The sequence below is a fragment of the Aulonocara stuartgranti genome (assembly GCF_965226115.1).
Source record: "Aulonocara stuartgranti genome assembly, chromosome: 1".
Taxonomy (NCBI): Eukaryota; Metazoa; Chordata; class Actinopteri; order Cichliformes; family Cichlidae; genus Aulonocara; species Aulonocara stuartgranti.
Window position 1 is genome coordinate 20,211,698 of NC_138939.1, and position 20,346 is coordinate 20,232,043.

The following is a 20,346-nucleotide window of genomic DNA, read 5'->3' on the forward strand; positions in this document are numbered from 1 at the left end:
GCTGCCTTTTGTGTAGTTTGCAATATTTGCCTTTATTTATCTGAAAAAGTCTCATGTTCCTTAAGTACATCTACCCTGTTGAACTTATTATGGGAAATAAATATTTAAATCAAAACAAGCTGCTGATTATTTCACATTTTACTTGTGAGCAACGGCACATTTAAATCTTACAAATATAGTTATTTGGCTTATATCGTGATAGATATCGTTATCGCCTGAAATGAAAAAAACATATCGTGATATGAAAAAATCTCATATCGCCCAGCTCTAGTTTCAACATACTGCACGAGCTCGCCGGCTGCTATGTTTCATATGGCTTGGGAGATGATTCATGAGACACAGTTTTCTGGAAGCTCTAAAGAGTCATACAAATAGCGGTAGCGCTCCTTCCCAGTGCTGTGTGAGCAATCATTTCCTGTGTAGTTTAAGAATGTGAAGTTTAGATACAGCTTAGGTTTGCCCATCGAACTGTGAGAATGAAAGATTGCTGTACAGTGCTGTACAGTGCAGCGAGGAATGCCCAAACCTCTACATTGGAGAGACCAAACAGCCACTTCACAAGCGCATGGCACAACACAGAAGAGCCACCTCCACAGGACAAGACTCAGCAGTCCATCTGCATCTTAAGGATAAAGGACACTCTTTCGAGGATGCCAATGTTCACATTTTGGACAGAGAGGACAGATGGTTTGAAAGAGGAGTGGTCCACTGTGAGCGACCATCTTTGAACAGAGGCGGTGGTTTACGACACCAACTCTCTGCCATCTATAATCCAGTTCTGAGATCTCTCCCCAGACGCCTTAACGCCCACTCACATCCTGGGCCATCTGACCTCAGGAATTCGCATGATAAGGTGGGGCCAGGTTTCACAATGAACTCACCTGAAACTCTGACTGATTGGGACCCACACCCAGTTTCACACCTTGGCTCAGGCGATTAGAGGATCATCAGGGGGTCCTTTTGTCCCTCTGTGGGGGGTTACTCCCACTAGGTTTATATCTGGGACTCTCCACCATTTGACCTTAGAACTGAAGAAGCTTCTCGGATGAGAGGTGAAACGTCTAAAAGTAACTTAAAGAAGTCCAGACGCTTTTCTTTGCAAGCTCCTTTGACTACGATGACCTGGATGACTGAGAACCTTCACAGACAGAATGAAAGATTATTCTCCAGCATGGAAAGAGTGTTTTTTTTGTTTGTTTGTTTTAATCCCTGCTGGACTTTATATTTTATAGTAAACAACCTCTTTCTGCATCAACATCGAAGTGCGACCGCAGAATTCTCCTCTCGCTCGAATTCCCCTTTCATTTACCCTTTTTTTGGCTTCATGCATTATGATGTAAAATGCGTTGGAAGTCACAGTAAACTGTATATTCTTGTCTCAGTGGCTTTGACGCTCGTGCGCCAAACATGGTGAGCTATGACAGATTCATCTGTGATTCCTGGTTGTCTCCTTTTAGCACTGAAGTGTACTGTACATCTGAAAGAATACACAAACATCAAGCAGCAATAGGGGCTGTACGTCAGATTCTTGAACCATTGTAACACATGAGGAACCAGTGCGATAAACTGACTGGTGAAACGGAAGCATACAAACGTCCCCATTTGTAAACTGCCACTTTACTGTTGAAAAAATGAGTGTGACAGGGTTCAGTAGCTTACATTGCAAATTCCCATGGCAGCATTTCATTTTTAGTTTGCAATTACCAGCTTTACTGGAGTTTAACCTAACAACAGTCCCTGGAGGTTCAGTGAGTGCAGAAAGCTGCACAGCCCCCTTGACTCATGGTGCCAACTGAGGAACTACAGTTTTATGGTCCTTATGAAGGATCTAAAAGAAACGTTATTTAATAGACCAAAGTCTATCTTTAGTTTCAGGATAGTTATCAGGGTTTTAAGACCTTTGCCTGACAAAACAGGTCAATTTATATATGCACAGTGGGTGGCATGGTTGTGTGATGGTCAACACTAGTAAGCGCTAGTAATCACCTCACAGTAAGAAGAGCCTGGGTTTAAATCCACTGGCCTGAGCTGTGGCTCATGCTCGGTGATCAGAAGGCTGGTGGTTCAATCCTTGATTCCTCCGCTCCACATGCCAAAGTATTCTTGGGCAAGATGTATCTACTGGAGTGTAAGTGTGTGAATGCTAGACTGTGGGAAGAAAAATTCCCTTTAACAGGAAAAGCCAGGCTCACCGAGGGCCAGCTATCTGCGATGACAGGTTGGGCTGAGGGAAGGAAGACAGCACAAAAAACCTGCTCTGGAAGAGAGATTAATAACTAATGATTAAATAAAAAGTGGTGTGAAGCACATAGTGGGTGAAGAAGGTGAGTGAACACGAAACATTTAGTGCATTATGGGAAGCCCCTGGCAGCCTAGGCCTATTGCAGCGAACTAAGGGAGGATTCAGGGTCACCTGATCAGGGTCATGGTCAAGCTTTGATAGAGGCCGCAAGGATCTTTGGGGTGGAACAGGGTTGGTGAGCAGTTTCTAGATCTGTGCAACAGGGGCTTATCTTGCAGGTGGTGTGCAGGCATCCAGGTGAAAAATATGAAGTCAGGTTGAGTTGAAGGGAAATTTGCCCCCTGCTCCCTTAACGAGTTGCCACAGTAGATGGCTTTCCTCCATTCCTTTTTTAAAAAATCGTTTCGTTCCTTTTTTAGTATTAATGATTGGTGAAACTGTGGGACTTTTGAGTCATATTAATGATTGTGAAGGTCGTGATTGTGCTAATACATTTCACAGTTCATGGTGTTTCGACCCAGTTCTGCCTCTGAAACAGTGTTTGTTGCTTGGTTAGGATTAGGTTAGATGGTTACAGTCATCAAGACATCTACTTGTGAGCTTGTCGAGTATTAAAATCACTGAATGTCTTTGTGAACTGAATTGTTAAAAATATGTGAGGTACAGTTAAAAACAATGAGTTTCACACAGCCTGAAACACTACAAGTGGAAGCTTGTAGTCATTATTGCCAGGGAGGTGTTGTAAACTTTCTCCTTCCTCTCTGCAATATGTTTCCTTCCTTGTTCCACAGCATAAAAAACAGGCACATGTGTCCAGGCATCAGCTACACTAAAAGAGACAGGAGCTCTGGGAGATAGGTGCGGCCCGTCGTTCCGTGTGGTCTGCTGCTTAATCATCTGCGCCATGGTTAAAGTTCCCATTTGACTCGTAGGAGTCATCTCTGCCACTTCAGGTCAGCTTAAAATAGGACAGCAAACAAACACATTTCTGCTTCCCCATTTCTACATTGCAACATTGGCACATATCGCATATAAACACAGTTAAGCTGGAGCCACTGAAGGACCGACACAGCTGTAGTAATTTTACTGCGGTGCGGTGCATCACCTGAAGCGTTAGCCTGATGGTACCAAACTCTGACTCTTATTGGGTTGAACTTTGTGCAATTTTGTGGGTTTTTCTGGCGCTAATCTAGTTTACAGAGTCTCTTGTTTACATGTTTTTGCTTGTGACGATGTCCTTTCGTATCATGTGCTGTTTTCTTTTGCAACATGACACTTGTCTATTCCAAGACTAGCTTTCATGATTGCTGGCGTACAGAAGCTGCTGTTCCTGCCAGGCAGTGATACACGGCTGTACAAACCTTTAATGTGCCTCTCTGTGGTGTGAGTGGTCCAAGTTCACTGATATGTAATGTTAGGTTGTCGTGAGTCCGTTTATTGGTTTATTAAGGAGACTGTAGGGACTTCTAATAACGTGTAGGTAGATGTAATAATTGCTCCTGTAAATTGTTGGTGTCAGTGCGACTCTTGATAAATTATTTTCTGATAGAGCCATGTGGAGAACACGCCTTGCAGGTCAAATGGGCCTCCAAAAAGCAGCCCCGAAGCTTCACAAGTCTGCTCCCGTTTGAGTGAATTTAGACCTTTCCCCCTCTGAAGTTGACTGATGTATACTGTGATCTGTCAGTCTTTCTACCTATCTCATGACAAATCTTCCTTTGTTTTGGCAATGCTGCCTGAACACGCAGCCAGATTTCTGAGAGCTGAGATAATACTGTGGAGCTTTGGGGCCTGGTGGAGGGCAGAGCCCACAGGCTGAAGTCCACATGAGTGCAATGTTTTCAGAGGCAAGCTGCCTGCTTATCAGGTCTACAGAGGGTTCCTTCCTGGTTTTCTTCAATCCAGTCTGTAATTACTGTTGCTGGCTGACGGCACTACAGTATGTGCATTTCCCAGCACTCCCAATGTTTTCCTTGTGTTGTCAGCTTCCTATTGTATCCTGATAGCCAGAAGCTCCGTGCTCTGCAGAAACAAATGAAGACAGTGCATTGACACTTGATCCAGTTTCTTACATTGTATTTATTGCCTTTAGGTTTAAAGCACAACCGTTTTCACATGGTGTTGTTCAATCACTGATTGTCTTACACTCAGTGAGTTAAGAGTATCTCTTAGAGATAAAAATGTTGATATTCTGTACTTATTTGCTGTCAGACTTCCGTGGAATCTGCCACTGAATTGATCTTTTTAACAAGCTTTGCCTGTGTAGCTAATACCCAGATATAGCTCGCTCTTTGACCTCCAAACAGTCTGCACTAGAGTCGGAACGATGTATCAGTTCACTGTTATTATTGGCTGATGTTTGCCTTTTGGAGATCCTGTCTTTCTCTCAACCATCAAGTTATCTAATGTATCTTAATAGGTTACTGTTCCCGTTAATAATTTTACATGTAAAAAGAAAAAAGGCTTATGAGCTAATGAGCTAATACTGTTGCACATGTTCAGAGGATATCCGTCCACTTATGACCACTAATCACAGATTGTGATAGGCTAAATGTTACTCACTGCACGCTCGCTGGTTTAAAGTGGAAGTTGGAATATTTGACTGTGAATCAAACCTCCTTGATGACTTTTTTGGTGGGAGCACTGATGTCATTTTCTGGTCATGACGTAGAGCTAGATCTACCAGAAGCTTGGTAGTTCAGTCCATGGTTCTGGGTCTATGTTTGCTTTTATAGAGTCTAAAAGTGCGATATGAACACCAAAAATGTCATAAAATAAAATTCAAATAAAATTTGAATTTGAAATGGTTTAAAATTGTTTTCTTATCAATTTTTGACATAGTCCATTAAATAGTTTTCGAATTTAACATCATAATTGAGTGTTTCTTAGTCTTAGACTAGCTAGTTAGTCTACTTTTCCCCCCCTTCGTTTAGTCGACTATGAAATTAATTGACAGGAACATCCTTAGTGTGCACATGTTTGTTTGTTTTTTATCTGAGTGGAGGTCTCTTCATTGAGAAACTGATACTGCAAACCTCAGCCACCACTAGGCAGAGGTGGGAAGTAACGAAGTACAAATACTTCATTACTGTGCTTAAGTAGAATTTTTATGTCTCTGTACTTTACTTGAGTAGTGATTTTTCTGACAAGTGTTTACTTTCACGCCTTACATTTTCAAAATGGCCTTGTTTATTTTGCTTTAAGTCATTTGAGGGAAGTTATTAATTCCTCACTGCGGGCCATTAAACATCACACCGATGTGAGCCTAAACAGCAACACAGGAAAGAAAATCCTGCTCGCCTATTAGTCACCAGGGGATGTCACGTAAAGATAGATGAAAGAGCCAAAATGGCATGGCATAGTCATGGGTTAAAGTGTTTTTATTTATTTACTTATTTTGCGCAACATTATTATTAGTTTTGTATTCACATTTTTGTTTAGTTGAAAGGATTTATGTTTGAAGCCTTGTAGTTTTCTCATGGTGGTTTTGAACGTTTGTTTTCCTTTCCTTCTTTGTTCATTTACCTCATGTGGTATATACACATCCACCCAAAGTCTATAACATCAACATGCAGATCATTTAAACTGCCAGTTCAACTAAGCAGACTCATCAAATCAATGAAGCCAAAGCAAACAGAAGTCAACTGACTTAAAGTAAAGAAAAAGGGTTGCCAGTAGGGAAAATAGTGGCCAGTGTGAATGCCATATCTATGAAAATTTAGAGAAAAATTTGATTCAACTGAATAATAAGGAAAAAACAAACAGACTGACACCATAAAGTCACAAGTAAATGAATCGTTGTTGCTTTTTCCCCCCCTCTTTGGTGCCATTTTTCCTTTTCCAGATACACAGGTATACAAAGGCCATACTACATAGGGTACAAAATATTTTGTTTATGCCTCTTTTTAAAAAATGATTTCTGGCTTTGCTAGTAACAAATTAACATGTTCCTGAGGGCCACAGACAAAGAAAGTATATATCTTATAGAGTAGTGTAGGAGGACATAAAGATTTAAAGATTTTTGTTGTGTAGGTGTTGCAGGTAGAGCTGGGCGATATATCGAGTTTTTAAAACATATCGATATATTTTTATACGAGATATAAGATGTGACAATATCCTTTATATCATATAGTCTATGTTACGTTATAATTATAGTTGTGGAGCCGCAAGTTTGCCTCTCTTTCGTCCACTTTTGTCTCTACGCAACGTTACTCCGCCTCGCCTTCACTGAAGACAACTCCCCCTCCTACCCCATCGCTTCACGTGCAGGCAGCGACAAGACGGACACGGCAAATCTCCGTTAACGAGTTACTGCGCATCGCCCCATGCGTGGGGCTGGACGGCGTCAACGTGCTAACGAGCTAAACATGCTAACGAGCTAACCGCGCTAACCGCGCTAACCCTAAAATCCTTTCATTCTCTCAAAAGTTGATAGCGCGCCTTATGTATGAATTCTGGTTGTGCTTGGTGGCCGCGAACCGATTTTATGTGGTACACGGCGTTCAGCAATCTGTCAAAAATGTTTGAGTACGACTTTGGTAAGCTACGGAGCTGCACCGCTTGATAGATTGTCGGCGCATTACGGCTACCGAGGAGCTTCGCGGAGTGATACGTACTGTGCATCAACGTAATATTACCGTATTGTGTGTGTATAAGGACCATAAATGGCACCTGTAAGAGACGTGGTTATGAAGCGGATTTCAAACTCCAGGCTATCAGTCACACAGTAAAACTTGGGAACAGAGCAGCTGTAAAATCTGTCTGTCTTTGTTATTACGCTCAGCGTCTTTTAGTTTACATTTTGACTGCACAATTGTGAGCTCTTTGTTTAGCACAAAAACAACCTTGTTTTCTTTTATTTATGGAGCATTATTATTTAATGAATGCTCATAATTTAATTTTGAGTAATTTTTCATGTACATCTGTGCTGTATGTTAATAAAAGTGCCTGTGTGACATCTGGGACACAGCTTTGACTAAGAACTCTTTTTGTTCTTACTTTATGGCTTAAAAAAATATCGAGATATATATCTTATATCGCCATCCAGCTAAAAAATATCGAGATATGAATTTTGGGTCATATCGCCCAGCCCTAGTTGCAGGTACACTTTCACATTCCTAAGATTCCTCCTTTATCATACTGAAAACTGATACCTGGCGGTGTCTCTCAAAGACACGTCAGTGCTTTCATTTTATATGTAGGACACTCAGTTGCATGCTCATCCGTATGCAGGAATGAGATAAAATGTTCTCACAGTACTGTGAAAAACAAAGTACATCGCATGATTCAGTAGCTTGAAAAACCACATTTAGCATCAAGAACCTAAAGTAATTGTTTTCTGTAGGATTGTGTCATTCTGTCAATTTGTTGTGGAGGAATTTTGTCCCACTTTTCTTTACAAGAATCTTCCAAATCAAATTTGGAGAGCTACCTGCTCCAGTGACCCAACATGAGAGCCGTGTGCTTGGGATCATTGGCCTCTTGCATGACCTAGTTTAGGCCAAGCTTACTGTTAGTCTTACATTTGATTCTCGAACAAGTTGTTATATAGAGGAGGTCAGGGTGGGCTCAATAACTCTAAGGTCCTGTGGCTGCAAAAAAACAAAACAAAAAAAGCCTAAATCATCACCCCTCCACCACTTTGGCTGACAGTTGGTATGAGGTGTTTGTGCTGATATGCTGTGTTTGGTTTTTCCCAAATGTGGTGCTGGGAATTATGGTCAAACATCTTCACTTTGGTCTTGTCTCACCAAAGGAGATTCATCCAGAAGTCTTGTGGTTTGTTCAGATGCGACTTTGCAAACCTAAGCTGTGCTTACAAGTTCTTTTTTAAGAGGAAAAGAGCCTTTCTCTTGGCCACTGTTCCAAACAAGCATTTGTTGTTCAGGAGTTTTGTTTCTTTTCTTTTTTTTTTTTTTTTTACAACAAAATGATTGCACAAAGTACTGTGACATCACTGAAAATTTATCAGATATTAGTACTTCCTGGATTGATAATTAAAACAAACAAACCAAAGCTATTTCTATATAAAAACCAGCCTTTTTACAATTAATCACTTCCCTTGATCTTCTCAGGACTAAGGTAGTTTCACTTAATTATACTCCTTTCTAAACACACAGGAAACTTAAACCTACATGCAATCAAAATCTCCAATCCTATTAAGCATTATATGGTTAGACATAAGACGTGTATGGCGTGTGTGCATGTGCGTTCAGCCTGCTTCATCTGTCATTAGTTATATTTTTTACAGCTGCTTTGCGGATTCACTGTGTCGGCCCACAAGTGACTTTCCATTCTGTCAGGCAGGGATGGTGAAGTCATAGGACTCTGCCAGAGACAGTGCAGTTAGTGTTGAGCATCGACTTGGCTCTGAAGACAGTAAGTGGTACCTTTTCAATAGTCCTCGCAGGCTCCTATAGCAGATGTTTCCAATAAGGGTGCCTGTTTTACCACTTTGCTTAGACTGTAATGTGAATACATAAATGCAGTAAACATCTCTTTGACTGAGCCGTCCACCAAGGGCATGAGAGCTTATTGAACACTCACCAAAGTTTAGAGTAAAATGATGTCATTGCATAGAGAAAATACAGCAACAGACAATAGTGATGACAATGGAAATTTCTTTTGTTCATTTTGTGGTATAACTTAGCAGCCCAAAAGATTATTATAATGCAAATGTCAAAGAAAATGACTAAATACAGGCAATGGAAGACATTACAAAAGCTTAAAAAACCCCATGAATATACAACAATATTCCAATCACAGTTTCCTGCCATGCATGTAGGATTAAAGCTTGTGTATCATTAATCACGCTCATCGTAGTTCTTGCTTGTCAGTTGTTGACAATTAAGAGTAGATTTCCCAAAAATCTGTGGAGGTGGTCCTGCGAGTTGTGGCTGGTGAAGCCAGAGGGCTAGCAGTGTGAGTGTTGAACTCATGCTGATGGAGCAGTTCAGGGCTCTTCTAGCCACGTGGCAAAGGAATGCCAGCTCACTGAGTGAGGCTGGATGTTTGCTGTGAAGGCCTCAGAGGTCTATGAGATTTACTGACAGGACAGGAGCTTTTTGAAGCACACACAATGGTATACGTCTTTTCAATTGGTTTGACAATGTTCCCTTTCCCAGCCGGTTTCTAAAGTGTAAAGCCACACCGACAGGAGCAGCAAAACAGGATGCAAACACAGGGCCAAACAGGATCTTTTGCAAATGAATATGTTAATTTTAGCCTGGGGACACTGTTGTTGCTGTGGTAGCAACATTCAAAATCTCACCACATTCAAAACACAATCCAAACTGTCCTGACCCAGGGTTCAATGGTCGTTGAATGTGAGTAAATTTCACTGGTTGCTTGTTGTTGTTTTTTATTTATTCTTTTAATTTCGTTTCTGACTTAAGCTCCCTACGACAGTCGCGCTCATGTAGGCACGTGGGCCCGTGGATTTGATAGTAAGACTGTGTTATTCTTTAGCTCTGGCCAAGTCTTGCACTTGTAGACTGACCTCTTTTCAAACCATGCCTATGTCCCTCCATTAGACATTAAAATACCAAAGGCAGACTTCGCCCAAAACTCACGGAAGCTGTGGTCTCCACCCAAGTTAGCCCACACATGCTTAATGCAGACATTTTTCACATTTCGCTTTGATGTTGAACCCCTGGCACAGACTTTTGTGGCGTGGTTTTCAAAATGCTTGATGGTTGTTTGGAAGAAAGAGAGAAGTGAAGGTTTTTTTTGTTCTGTCAGTTCAGCTCTGCGATGACACGAGCATGTGTTATTAACAATCGCTTTCACACGCAGGCGCATAATGAATACAAATATCTGAGTACAAGGTGGGCTATAAAGCGTGCATACCTAATCACATCTATCAGCCTATGTTAGTCTAACGTTTCCTTACAGTGAATTTCAAGGACCTCTTTCTTCCTTCCAAAAACACTGTCTGGTTTTTTAGTGGAGCGAAAAATACCGCAAGATAAATAAAGTGATATGCAAAAGTCTTGAGCCGCCCTCATTTCTCTATAATTTGTTTCCAAGGAACCAGACTTTGTTTTATTATTTTTTAAGCAGCTTTGAACAATAGTTCTCCAGGCTTTCATAGTTTTCGAGGAAACTGGAAAAATGGAGGATAAAAGAAGAAGTGACAGGCCTAAAAACTATCCACAGCAGATGAACTGTATTTGAAAGTCATGCCCTAAAGAAATAGGGAAAAAGTCTGATCAGATGGGAGGTCAGGCAAGAGGTCCAACAGTGAGTGTTCACAGCCATCTGTAACACCTGATGGATGCTCTGTCATGTTTGTGGCTGGATTTCAGCCAGTGGTGATGGGAATCTTGTCAAAATTGATGGAATTACGAACACACCATCAGATGTTGATCCACCATGCAGTAACATTGGGAAAGTAACTGATTGGCAAAGGTGGATCCCAAAAACAGTGCCAATACAGTAAAGGCAAACCCAAATAGTGTTCCATTGTGTGTTTTTCTATCAGTCATGGATTGGCCTCCCCACAACCCGGACCCCAACATTACTGAAGCAGTGTGGGATCATCAGACAGAACAAATATATAATGCCAAATCGCAACAACAGTTGGCTCAAGGTGCTTCATAATGTAAGGTTTAGACCCTACAACACTGCAGAGATGCCCCCAACAACCATGAGTAACAAGGAAGAAGACTCTGGCAGAACCAGTCTTAGGGAACGGCAGCCATCTAAAGATAGTCACACCAAATAATCCAGATTGTTACAATTCTTTAAACTCCGTTTCGCACCTGATATGCTACATTTATGTTGACATGTTTTAACAAATCGCTGCACCTTCACTTTATTGTGTTATTATTTTAGGGAATGGAGCCCATGATGGGCTTCATTGGTGTTTGATATATAAATGCTAGTTACTCAATTTAAAACTGGCTATGATGGAAATGTTTTCTTTTTTCTTGTATCAAAATGAATCCCAGTCAAAAACATGCTACAGTTTTAGTTGCATGTTACATTATTTTCATGCCGATGTTCTTGTGTAAAATTGAAACTTTTCTTTATTGCAAAGCTGTCAAACACACTTGAAGCTGCTGAAAAGTTTGACTCTTTGTTGTACCAGGACGTACTACACAAAACCACAGAGACCTCAATTTACAGGCTCCCATGGTTATGCCTCTATAAAGCACGAGTAGTAAATATGCTCCAACAGCTGCCCGATGTTGACAGACTGGCTCATTCTACTTCTGTGCTTGGTTTTCTCTCTAGTGTTTGTCTCAAATCCTCCTGTGTGCTTGAAATTTTATCTTGTTGATGTGGGTGTAAGCTTACTGTGTTTCAAAATGCCTGTTGACTTAGTGTGGAGTGGCACTGACTGTCCTGTAATTTAAAGCAATTCGTTATGGTAAGCCGGAGTCATGCAGTAGATAGAATCCAGCTGTGTTGTCAACCTACCTTAAAATACTTCAGCGTTTTAGTTTACAAACCCTTAAAAGAGCTCGATGTAACATGGGGAAAATGCTTAGTTTAGTCATTCTAATAACAGAATAGGGAAAAACGTCATTTGCCTAAAGCAACCTATGAGAGACTCTTTGCCATAAGATGACGTCAGGCTCTTATGTGTCTTGCCTCCTCAGACGGGGCATGATGGTGCGGGCCAAGCTGAGGGTGTAGCCACATCTGGCAGAGACCGCTGAACTAAGCAGGCGCCTCCGTACACCAGACCATCTACTGCAGCTGGGAAGATGGGAGAGACAGAGGAGGAGAGGGACAATGTAGGGAAGCTGTTTGAGAACTTCATCCAGGCCTCGACCTGCAAAGGAGCCCTTCAGGCCTCTAACGTCCTCTGCAGATGCCAGAACCTCGACCCCGCAGAGCACAGCACCTTCTACAACAGTCTGAAGGCAAAGGTTACTTCCTGGAAAGCAAAAGCGCTTTGGAGTAAGCTCGACAAGAGGATGTCCCATAAGGAGTACAGAAAAGGCCAAGCCTGTGCGGGCACTAAGGTTGGTTTGATTACATCTTTGTGCATCTACTGTACATACTGCAAAAAAGTCATATGAGGTGTTGACATGATATATTCTGTTTATATTTATCAACTGCTCTCCACAGCCCCATAAATTCTTTGATTATTTCCTGGAGTGGCCATGTTGCTATTTTTAAAAAGTCTCCTTGTTAGTGGTTTCGAGGATCCTTTACCCCAGACTGCAGAGTCTACTGCATGACAGCAGCTGTTTTGTTGGGGTTTTTTATAGAAGAAACAACGATAGACGTCATCTTTTTCACACCGTTTTTCATTTGCTTGACAAAACCTTTCAGCAGCCAGCTCTCATATTTTGACTCTAAGCTTCACTTTTGAGTTTAGTGGCTGAAATAAAGCTAGTTAAAAGTTAAAAGTGGTTAAAAACAGTAAAGCTGGGAAAATGTTTAGTCTGATGGGGTTTCTATCTCAAGCATGTATCTTTCAGTTTATTCTCGGTATGCGCAGAAAGCTAACAATGTGTTGATTGGCCTGAAAGTCTAAAAATGATCACAAAGCTTGGTTCATGCATCATTAAAGTTGATGTTTTATGATTTAGGAAGTATCTTTATGGTTTCGTCTCACATGACTCCTTTTTAATTGTACCTCAGTTCAGGGGCAGTCTCACTGAGACCCTGCTAAAGTGCTCTACAGAGTGCCATAGCTCAAGTAGTCTTTATTTTAACCTCTACTTGCCCAGACAGTTACTCTTTCACTCCTTTAACAGCTCTCAACAGACGGGGCAGGAAATGTTTTCTGCTGCAGACAGGTGTTATATGACAAAACTGGAATAAATACATCCTGAAATTTTCACAAAGACAGATCAGCCAGCAGAAAAAAATATAAATTGCATGCATTTGCATTTTATTACTATTAAAGACAAGGGGGAAACCAAGAAGACAGCTGTGTGTTGCTTTTTTTTGACTGTCGTGTAAAGATTCAGTCCTATTCAGACAGCAGATTAAATGTGCAATAAGAGCGCTATTCAGGGGGTAGTCTTGAAGTGCATGATGAAAAACAACTTGCAAAAGGGACAAAAGAGCCATAAAAAAGGGTGTGTGTACAGTATCCTGTGTATGCGGGCGTGAGGGCAGTAAAGGTGATGACGGAAAGTAGAAAAACCCAGAGGAGTGTGATTACCTTGCAGCCATCAGCAGCGCTCAGATTGAGAGAGCTTGTTTTATTGCCCAGAGAAGCAGACAGCATCAGTCAGCAACTGTGATTATTTGGCCCCAGCGTTACTAAAATTGGGCTCGTCTCAAAGGGTTGGAGCCAGGCCCGCGTTATTATTGAAAATGTGTTTTTAAAATGTGAGCCCGGTTTTACTCGTTCTGCCTGATTTAAGCCGGCGCCCAAACAGGTAATAAGAAGGAAAAAATATTTTTTGAAGAAAGTGTGACCCTTAAACTTCTGAGCCAAAGCTGTTAATTCTGACAATCCACAGAGTTGTGTTATAAAATGTAGACGCTTAGCCAGTGAGTGGTGCGTAGTGAATTTGTGATTGTGCAAATGCCAGAGATTTAATGAGCCAGGTACACTTGCACAATGTTTTAATTACTCATGGCCAGGCGGTCTGCCGTTACGTGATTAAAAGCGTCTCCTCTGAGAACCGCGAGGTAACGAGTCATTTTTATGACAGCGCAGCTCTTTAACACTGACAGATGTGATATCACTCAGCACCTCTTCGTCTTCTTATTGCTGCTGTAGCAGTAACTTTTTTTAAAAGGATGTAATGTCATCTGGGTTTTATTACCGGACACAGCTGGCTGAGGTGACATGTGGCTGTAGCTTGTGTCTTTTTCGTGAAGTTTTACTGCCTACAACAGAATGAATCTTTTCATAAAAAAGACGAGTGATGTCAAAGTCATTTTACATCGTGGGCTGCATATGGCTCACTGTGATCTTAAGTTGGCCAGATCAGCAAAACTCCATTTTCTGTCATTGTCAAGAAATTTAAGTACACATTTAATCCTTGTGATATCTCAATATAAGAAAAAGAAGTGCAGTTTCAACTTTATGACTCAGTTTATCTACATGCTAAAGAAATCCAGCTGTGGTAAATGAAATATGTCAGCCTGACTTAAAGGGTAAGAAGTTCTGGTAGCTCATCGTATTTTAAACTGTCGAATCAATGTAGTTGTAGACCAAAGCAATTGTTTATCTGTTACTTAACTACTTTGGTGCAGTATGAATGGCTGTGCAGGAGGTTGTTATCAGCAGGAAAAGCTGTACAACTTATGAAAATACTGTTAAAAGTCCAAAATTCATGCCCTTCTTCACATTTTCCAATGCTGTCCAGTGGGCCAGATTGTAGTCTTCGGCAGGCCAATTCGGGCCCCCGGGCCTCAAGTTTGACACCCTAATATAGACAAAGACATTTTCAGTGCACCTCACAGATCTTTTTTTATAATTACACCTGATTTAAACACATATAGGAGTTTTTCTTGTAGCTTCTCTTCAGTTCCAGTTTTACGTTCCAAACTGCATTGTGCGTATACATGAGCCTGCATGACTCTGCCAGCGCATTAGCATCACCTGCACATCAGAGAAATCACCTGGAAACCTTTACATGTTTCTTTTACATGAGTTTTGCATTGTCTGTGAGCGCACGCAGGAAAATAAACAAAACCAGAGTCACCGCCTCCCTTTTGTATGTCTGCTTCAAACAGTCAAATTGCACTTTATAATCATCTCCCTTTATGCTTCCTTGTTTTATGTTATTACCTGTATGCATTAGTGTGGTATTTTGTCATGAGCATGGGAATTATTGCACTTTGAGAGGTCAAATTGACCATAAATTTTGACCAACAAAATCAAATTAGTTAATGCTCGAGTCTAAGTAAATGTTTGTGCCACATTTAAAACAAACAAACAAAAGCCTTCAATCTTGTTTGTTAGAAATCATGCTCCCAATAAAGGGATGGTCAGATGGACAACAGCAATACAAAATTCCTCTGTGACTGTGACACTAAAAAGTCACAAAATCTAAAATGCTGCTAGAGGTCCAAAACTCCAACGCGTGCCTGTATTATCTTCAGGTGACTGTCGCTAATCTGCTTTTCCCCTAATAAAAGGAGCAACTGTAAATCTTTTGGCATGTTGTGGTCAGACCAAACAGCCTTACCAGTAAGAGCGGTAATGCAGCGTAACGGTCCAGGGTTTGTTTGTGTGGGTTTACCTTAAGAGATCATTCATTTCAATATGCAAAAATTGTGTGGCTGGTTTTAACCCTATAAAAACTAAACTATGAGATAATTGCCAAAAAATTATGTTTTTTTCCCGTTTTAACTGACAAATAAAAAAAATCAGTTTTATTTTTGAGTTTTCGTTTCTATAATTTTTTATATATTTGGCTTTTGTTTTTGTTTTTTTGCAACTTATAGCTCAAGAATTATTAGTTAAAATGTATTGTGCAATTTTCAAGGGTTTGGGGAAAAGAACTTGCACTGATGATGCAGATGTCTCAAAATGCTGGTGGCTCCGTAGTGTAGTGGGTTACAGATTTGCCTAAGGAGTGAAAGATCCCCAGGAGGAGACACAGATCCCTTTGGGGTTGCATTAAAAAGAAAAAAAAAATCTGTCAAGTCAAACATTTGTCACTATCTGTTGTGGTGAGCCACTGTGAGTGATGGAGCAGCTGGAAGTTGCTTTATCTTAGAAATGTAAATGTTTGCTCTGTTTCCTTAACCTCCTGAGTCCTGTATCCTCATATATCAAGATTAGCCTTTTTGGCACCTCATCTTTTGTACTGCTCAATAAAGTGTTTGAGGCTTTGTAAACAATAGTGACTTTATTGTGTTATGCTGTAAAATAAGCCTATTGTCCCCATATGAGGACATAATACTTTGTGTATAAAAGAAATTCTTAGTTTTTACTTATCAGTTCCAAACAATCGCAGATAGAAATGAAAAAAATACCAAATGAGAGGTCAAGTCTCTGGAGGTTAAATATGATGATGACGTGAATTGAGTTTTGCAAAATGCACAAAATGAAAACACTAACTTTTGCTCTGATTGCTATTTTCTACTGTTTTGATCCTATAAAAATGAGTTGACAATATAATGTGAAGATGAATAAATAACCTCCTGATTCTCTCCCGATGACAGAGCAGAGGCCTCTTGGCTATGCTGTGCGTTCACACCAAACTGTGAGTTTATCACCAGACTAACTGGGCTCGGTGATAAGGCAGGAGACAGATGTCAGGGCTGGGATGAGAATGAGGTCACAGGTGGGCAGCTGAAAGGAAGCGTTTGTCCTGACTCGGCAGATGTGGAGCTGGCCCTCAGGAAAAACCTCATATCTGGAAAAATATATGAGCGAATGGAAAAGTGGTCAAACAAAGGGGACATCTTTGCTAATTATTGCTGGAGAGATCAAAGCGGTGATGTGAGTTTAGGAAAATTGGACACACTGTGACGACACATCTGAACAAACCGATTTAGCGCTGCTCTGCTGCGACATCGTGGGGTTTTTTTTTTGGTTTTTTTATTTTAATTTTTACTTTTTTTTTTTTTAGCATCCTCGATTTCGGTCTGGCTGTGAAAATAGCTGGTTCGCTTAACTTCCTCTTTGTTGAGGAAAACAAACCTTGCCAGTAGGCTTGTCCAGGCAATGCTTCCACCACCTGTTTGTGCTCCACACCTGAGAATACCTCATTTTTATAACCTCGGGCAACTCATGGTTCAACATTGTGTTCTTCATCACACCTGGTGCTCAGCTGCTCAATGCGAGAGACAGTGCTGAGTGATGAAAACCCAGCTGCTTGTTTTTGGCGCAGGGAAAGAAGTCGATTAGGTCATGATGTCGGATTGTCTCACAGAGCTGATACATATTAACCCTCCTCACTCTTTCTGGTTGTGTAGTTGTTGGAGACTCAGGATGGCAGGGAGTGAGCTGCTATAGATCTTTGTGTTGGATAAGTGGCAAACCTTCCAAGAAAAGTGAAAGAAAAGATATTTTCAGCATTTAAAATGTGGTGAGGCTATTGAGACAGGAGACAGTCCGCCTTGTTGCACCCAGCAGGAGTCGGAGCTTGCCTCTGGATTAAATCTCAAAAGAATTGAGACACATCTTCTCTCTGCACAGTTCTCTGTAAAGCCTCTTAATGTGCTCATAAGGAAAGGAGAGTTTGCCAGCACACATGCGTCACTTCTTTCATCTATCACTCAAGGAATGATGTCATGTTTAAACCGCACATTCTCAGACACACGCAGTAGCCTCAGTGAACTGACTTCATGCATTTTTGGGAGAGGCTGGTGCGTGAATAACGAGATAGATATGCAAAGGTTGGTTTAGGTGGGTGGAAGTTGTTCGCAAATATCCATTTTTGGGAAGTTCCTGACAAATGCACCACTTTGGGCACCCGTAATCTGTCTCTCTCACGTTTAATGTGTTTTATTAACAATCCTCACGCACACCGGGTGGTCTGGGGAAGTTATCCTAAGACACAATAATTCTCTGAGTCAATGCCAGTCTTCCTTTAGGGTCTTTAAGTAAGACACTCAGCCTCTAAATGGTCCAGTGGTGCAGTGAAATGGTACTCTCTATCGTGATCTATGCAGATGTCATAATGCTTCTAGGCATGTTATAAACAAGTTGGCTGTGAACTATTTTTCATCTGGGACTCTGCAGGAAAACTCTCAGCCTTCTGCTATTAATATTGTACAAAGACTGAGATTTTTGCTTGGTTCCTCCTTGTGTTGCTAATGAGGTCAATTTGTCATTCCCTCTTATTTAGTGCCTCATCATCGGAGGAGGTCCCTGCGGCCTGCGGACTGCCATTGAACTTGCCCTACTGGGTGCTAAAGTGGTGGTGATTGAAAAGAGGGACTCTTTTTCCAGGAACAACGTGCTCCATCTTTGGCCCTATACCATTCATGACCTGCGGGGACTGGGGGCCAAAAAGTTCTATGGAAAATTCTGTGCCGGAGCCATCGACCACATCAGTGAGTATCTGAAACTACACCGGCCTTTGCTTTTCTTTGACCTGTTGTCACAAATTATTAACTCCAACCTTAAAGTGCTTTATGCTGCAAAAAATTTGACATTAAGGTGCTGTACATACATAATATTACCAAGAGTCTGGAGAAATTTCTGTGCACAAGGGTACTGGATGCCTGTGAAAACTAGTATGCCTGTGATCTTCAGGTCCTCAGGTGGCAGCGCATTAGAAAACAGGCAGGATTCTGTCATGGAAATCACTGCATGGGTTCAGGAACACTTTCAGGAATCATGCAAAGAAGAAGCCGTGTGAACATGATCCAGACAGGCTTCTCTGAGCCAAAGCTCATTTAAGGACTAAAAAACTGATCTGTTGTCAGATGAATCAAAATTTACAATTCTTTTTGGAAAACATGGAAATTGCATCATTTGGACTATAAAGTAGAGGAACCACCTGGGTTGTTACCTGAGCTCAGTTTAAAAGCCTGCATCTCTGATAAGTTTGGCAAAACAAATAAAAACAAAGTGACAAAAAAGACCTGTTGGGCTGTTGGACAGATAGAACCTTTTTAAATGTGTGTCGTTGAGGGCTCATCTTTTTTACCTTTTCTGTCCACTGGGCACTAAATGTTTTGATTCAGCTCATTCAGTTGTACTGAAAGCAGCAGTAACAGTCTGTTCATTTTCTAGAAAGATAAGCACAGAAACTGCAGTATTTGGAAAAAAAGGACAAAACAATAACCTTTTGTGCTTCAGGGTTTAGGTTTTTCAACTCAATTTAGTTCAGTTAAATAAATTTTTTATATATACGGATAATTAACTGAAAATTAGCTGCTGTACACCCACCTTTAGCTAATATATTTTACCTTACTGAATAAAAGCAGGTGCAGCAGATTTATGTAATAAAACTAATGTTGGGTAATTATATTAGTTTCTAGTTTCACTTGTCTCCATAAATCTTCCTCATAACTGCTTTGGTTCTTTGTTCATACCGAGGCTGCTAGCTCGTGGCTTGCTCTGAGCTTTCCCTTTGTTCTCTTTTTTTAAAATGTCCGTGTTCAGCCGGGTGAGGGTGATTCAAGAGTCTGTAAGAGTCTGTGGTCACCTCGCAGTTTACTTTGGGTGTTTTCCTCACCACTGCATGTGTGTTAAGATAAGATAAGATAACCTTTATTAGTCCCACACGTGGGAAATTTGTTTTGTCACAGCAGGAAGTGGACAGTGCAAAAGTTATGACGCAAAAATTAGAATACAATAAGAATAAATACAGTACACAGCTGTACAGAATAGAATAAAATAATATACTATATACAGTAGAATAAAATAGAATAAAAATATACAATAAGATAAAAATAGAATACGAATGCTATATACAACTGAGTAAAAATACAACGATGCCAGAAAAGATTATTGCACTTAGTGTTATTGCACATGTGTGGATGTGTGTGTTTGTTCAGTTAAAGTCTTTGTTGTGGAGTCTGACAGCAGTGGGGAGGAAAGACCTGCGAAATCTCTCCGTCCCACACCGTGGGTGCCGCAGTCTCCCACTGAAGGAGCTGCTCAGTGCTGTCACAGTCTGCTGCATGGGGTGGGAGACGTTGTCCAACAGGGATGACAGCTTAGCCGCCGTTCTCCTGTCACTCACCACCTCCACTGGGTCCAGAGGGCATCCTAGAACAGAGCTGGCCCTTCGGATCACCCTGTTCAGTCTCTTCCTGTCCCCAGCAGAGATGCTGCCGCCCCAGCAGACCACACCATAAAAGATAGCAGAAGCCACCACAGAGTCATAGAAGGTCTTCAGGAGTGGGCCCTCCACCCCAAACGACCTGAGTCTCCGCAGCAGGTACAGCCTGCTCTGCCCTTTCCTGTAGAGGGCGTCTGAGTTATGAGTCCAGTCCAGTCTGTTGTTCAGATGAACACCAAGGTACCTGTAGCTGTCCACAGCCTCAATGTCCATACCCTGGATGTTCAGTGGTTGCAGTGGAGAATGCTTGTGCCTGCGGAAGTCTACCACCAGCTCCTTGGTTTTACTGGCGTTGATCTGGAGGTAGTTCAGCTGGCACCAGTCCACAAAGTCTTGAGTCAGTCCTCTGTACTCCTTGTCGTCCCCATCAGTGATGAGGCCGACTATTGCAGAGTCATCAGAGAACTTCTGCAGGAAGCACTGGGTGGAATT

At 41.3% G+C, this 20,346-nt stretch overlaps 2 protein-coding genes across 6 annotated transcripts in view; one reads left to right on the top strand and one right to left on the bottom strand.

Annotated features, from left to right (window-relative positions):
- The window catches only part of dkk3a (dickkopf WNT signaling pathway inhibitor 3a), a 70,703-nt gene that overhangs the window by 14,580 nt on the left and 35,777 nt on the right, over positions 1–20,346 (bottom strand). The window lies entirely within an intron of this gene.
- The window catches only part of mical2a (microtubule associated monooxygenase, calponin and LIM domain containing 2a), a 41,526-nt gene that overhangs the window by 2,078 nt on the left and 19,102 nt on the right, over positions 1–20,346 (top strand). For all 5 annotated transcript variants that reach the window (XM_082529997.1, XM_082529999.1, XM_082529998.1 and 2 more), the window contains exons 2-3: positions 11,848–12,216; positions 17,968–18,175. In XM_082529997.1, coding sequence (XP_082386123.1) covers positions 11,956–12,216; positions 17,968–18,175 — 469 coding nt within the window. In that variant the 5' untranslated portion in view covers positions 11,848–11,955. The remainder of the gene's footprint in view (positions 1–11,847; positions 12,217–17,967; positions 18,176–20,346) is intronic.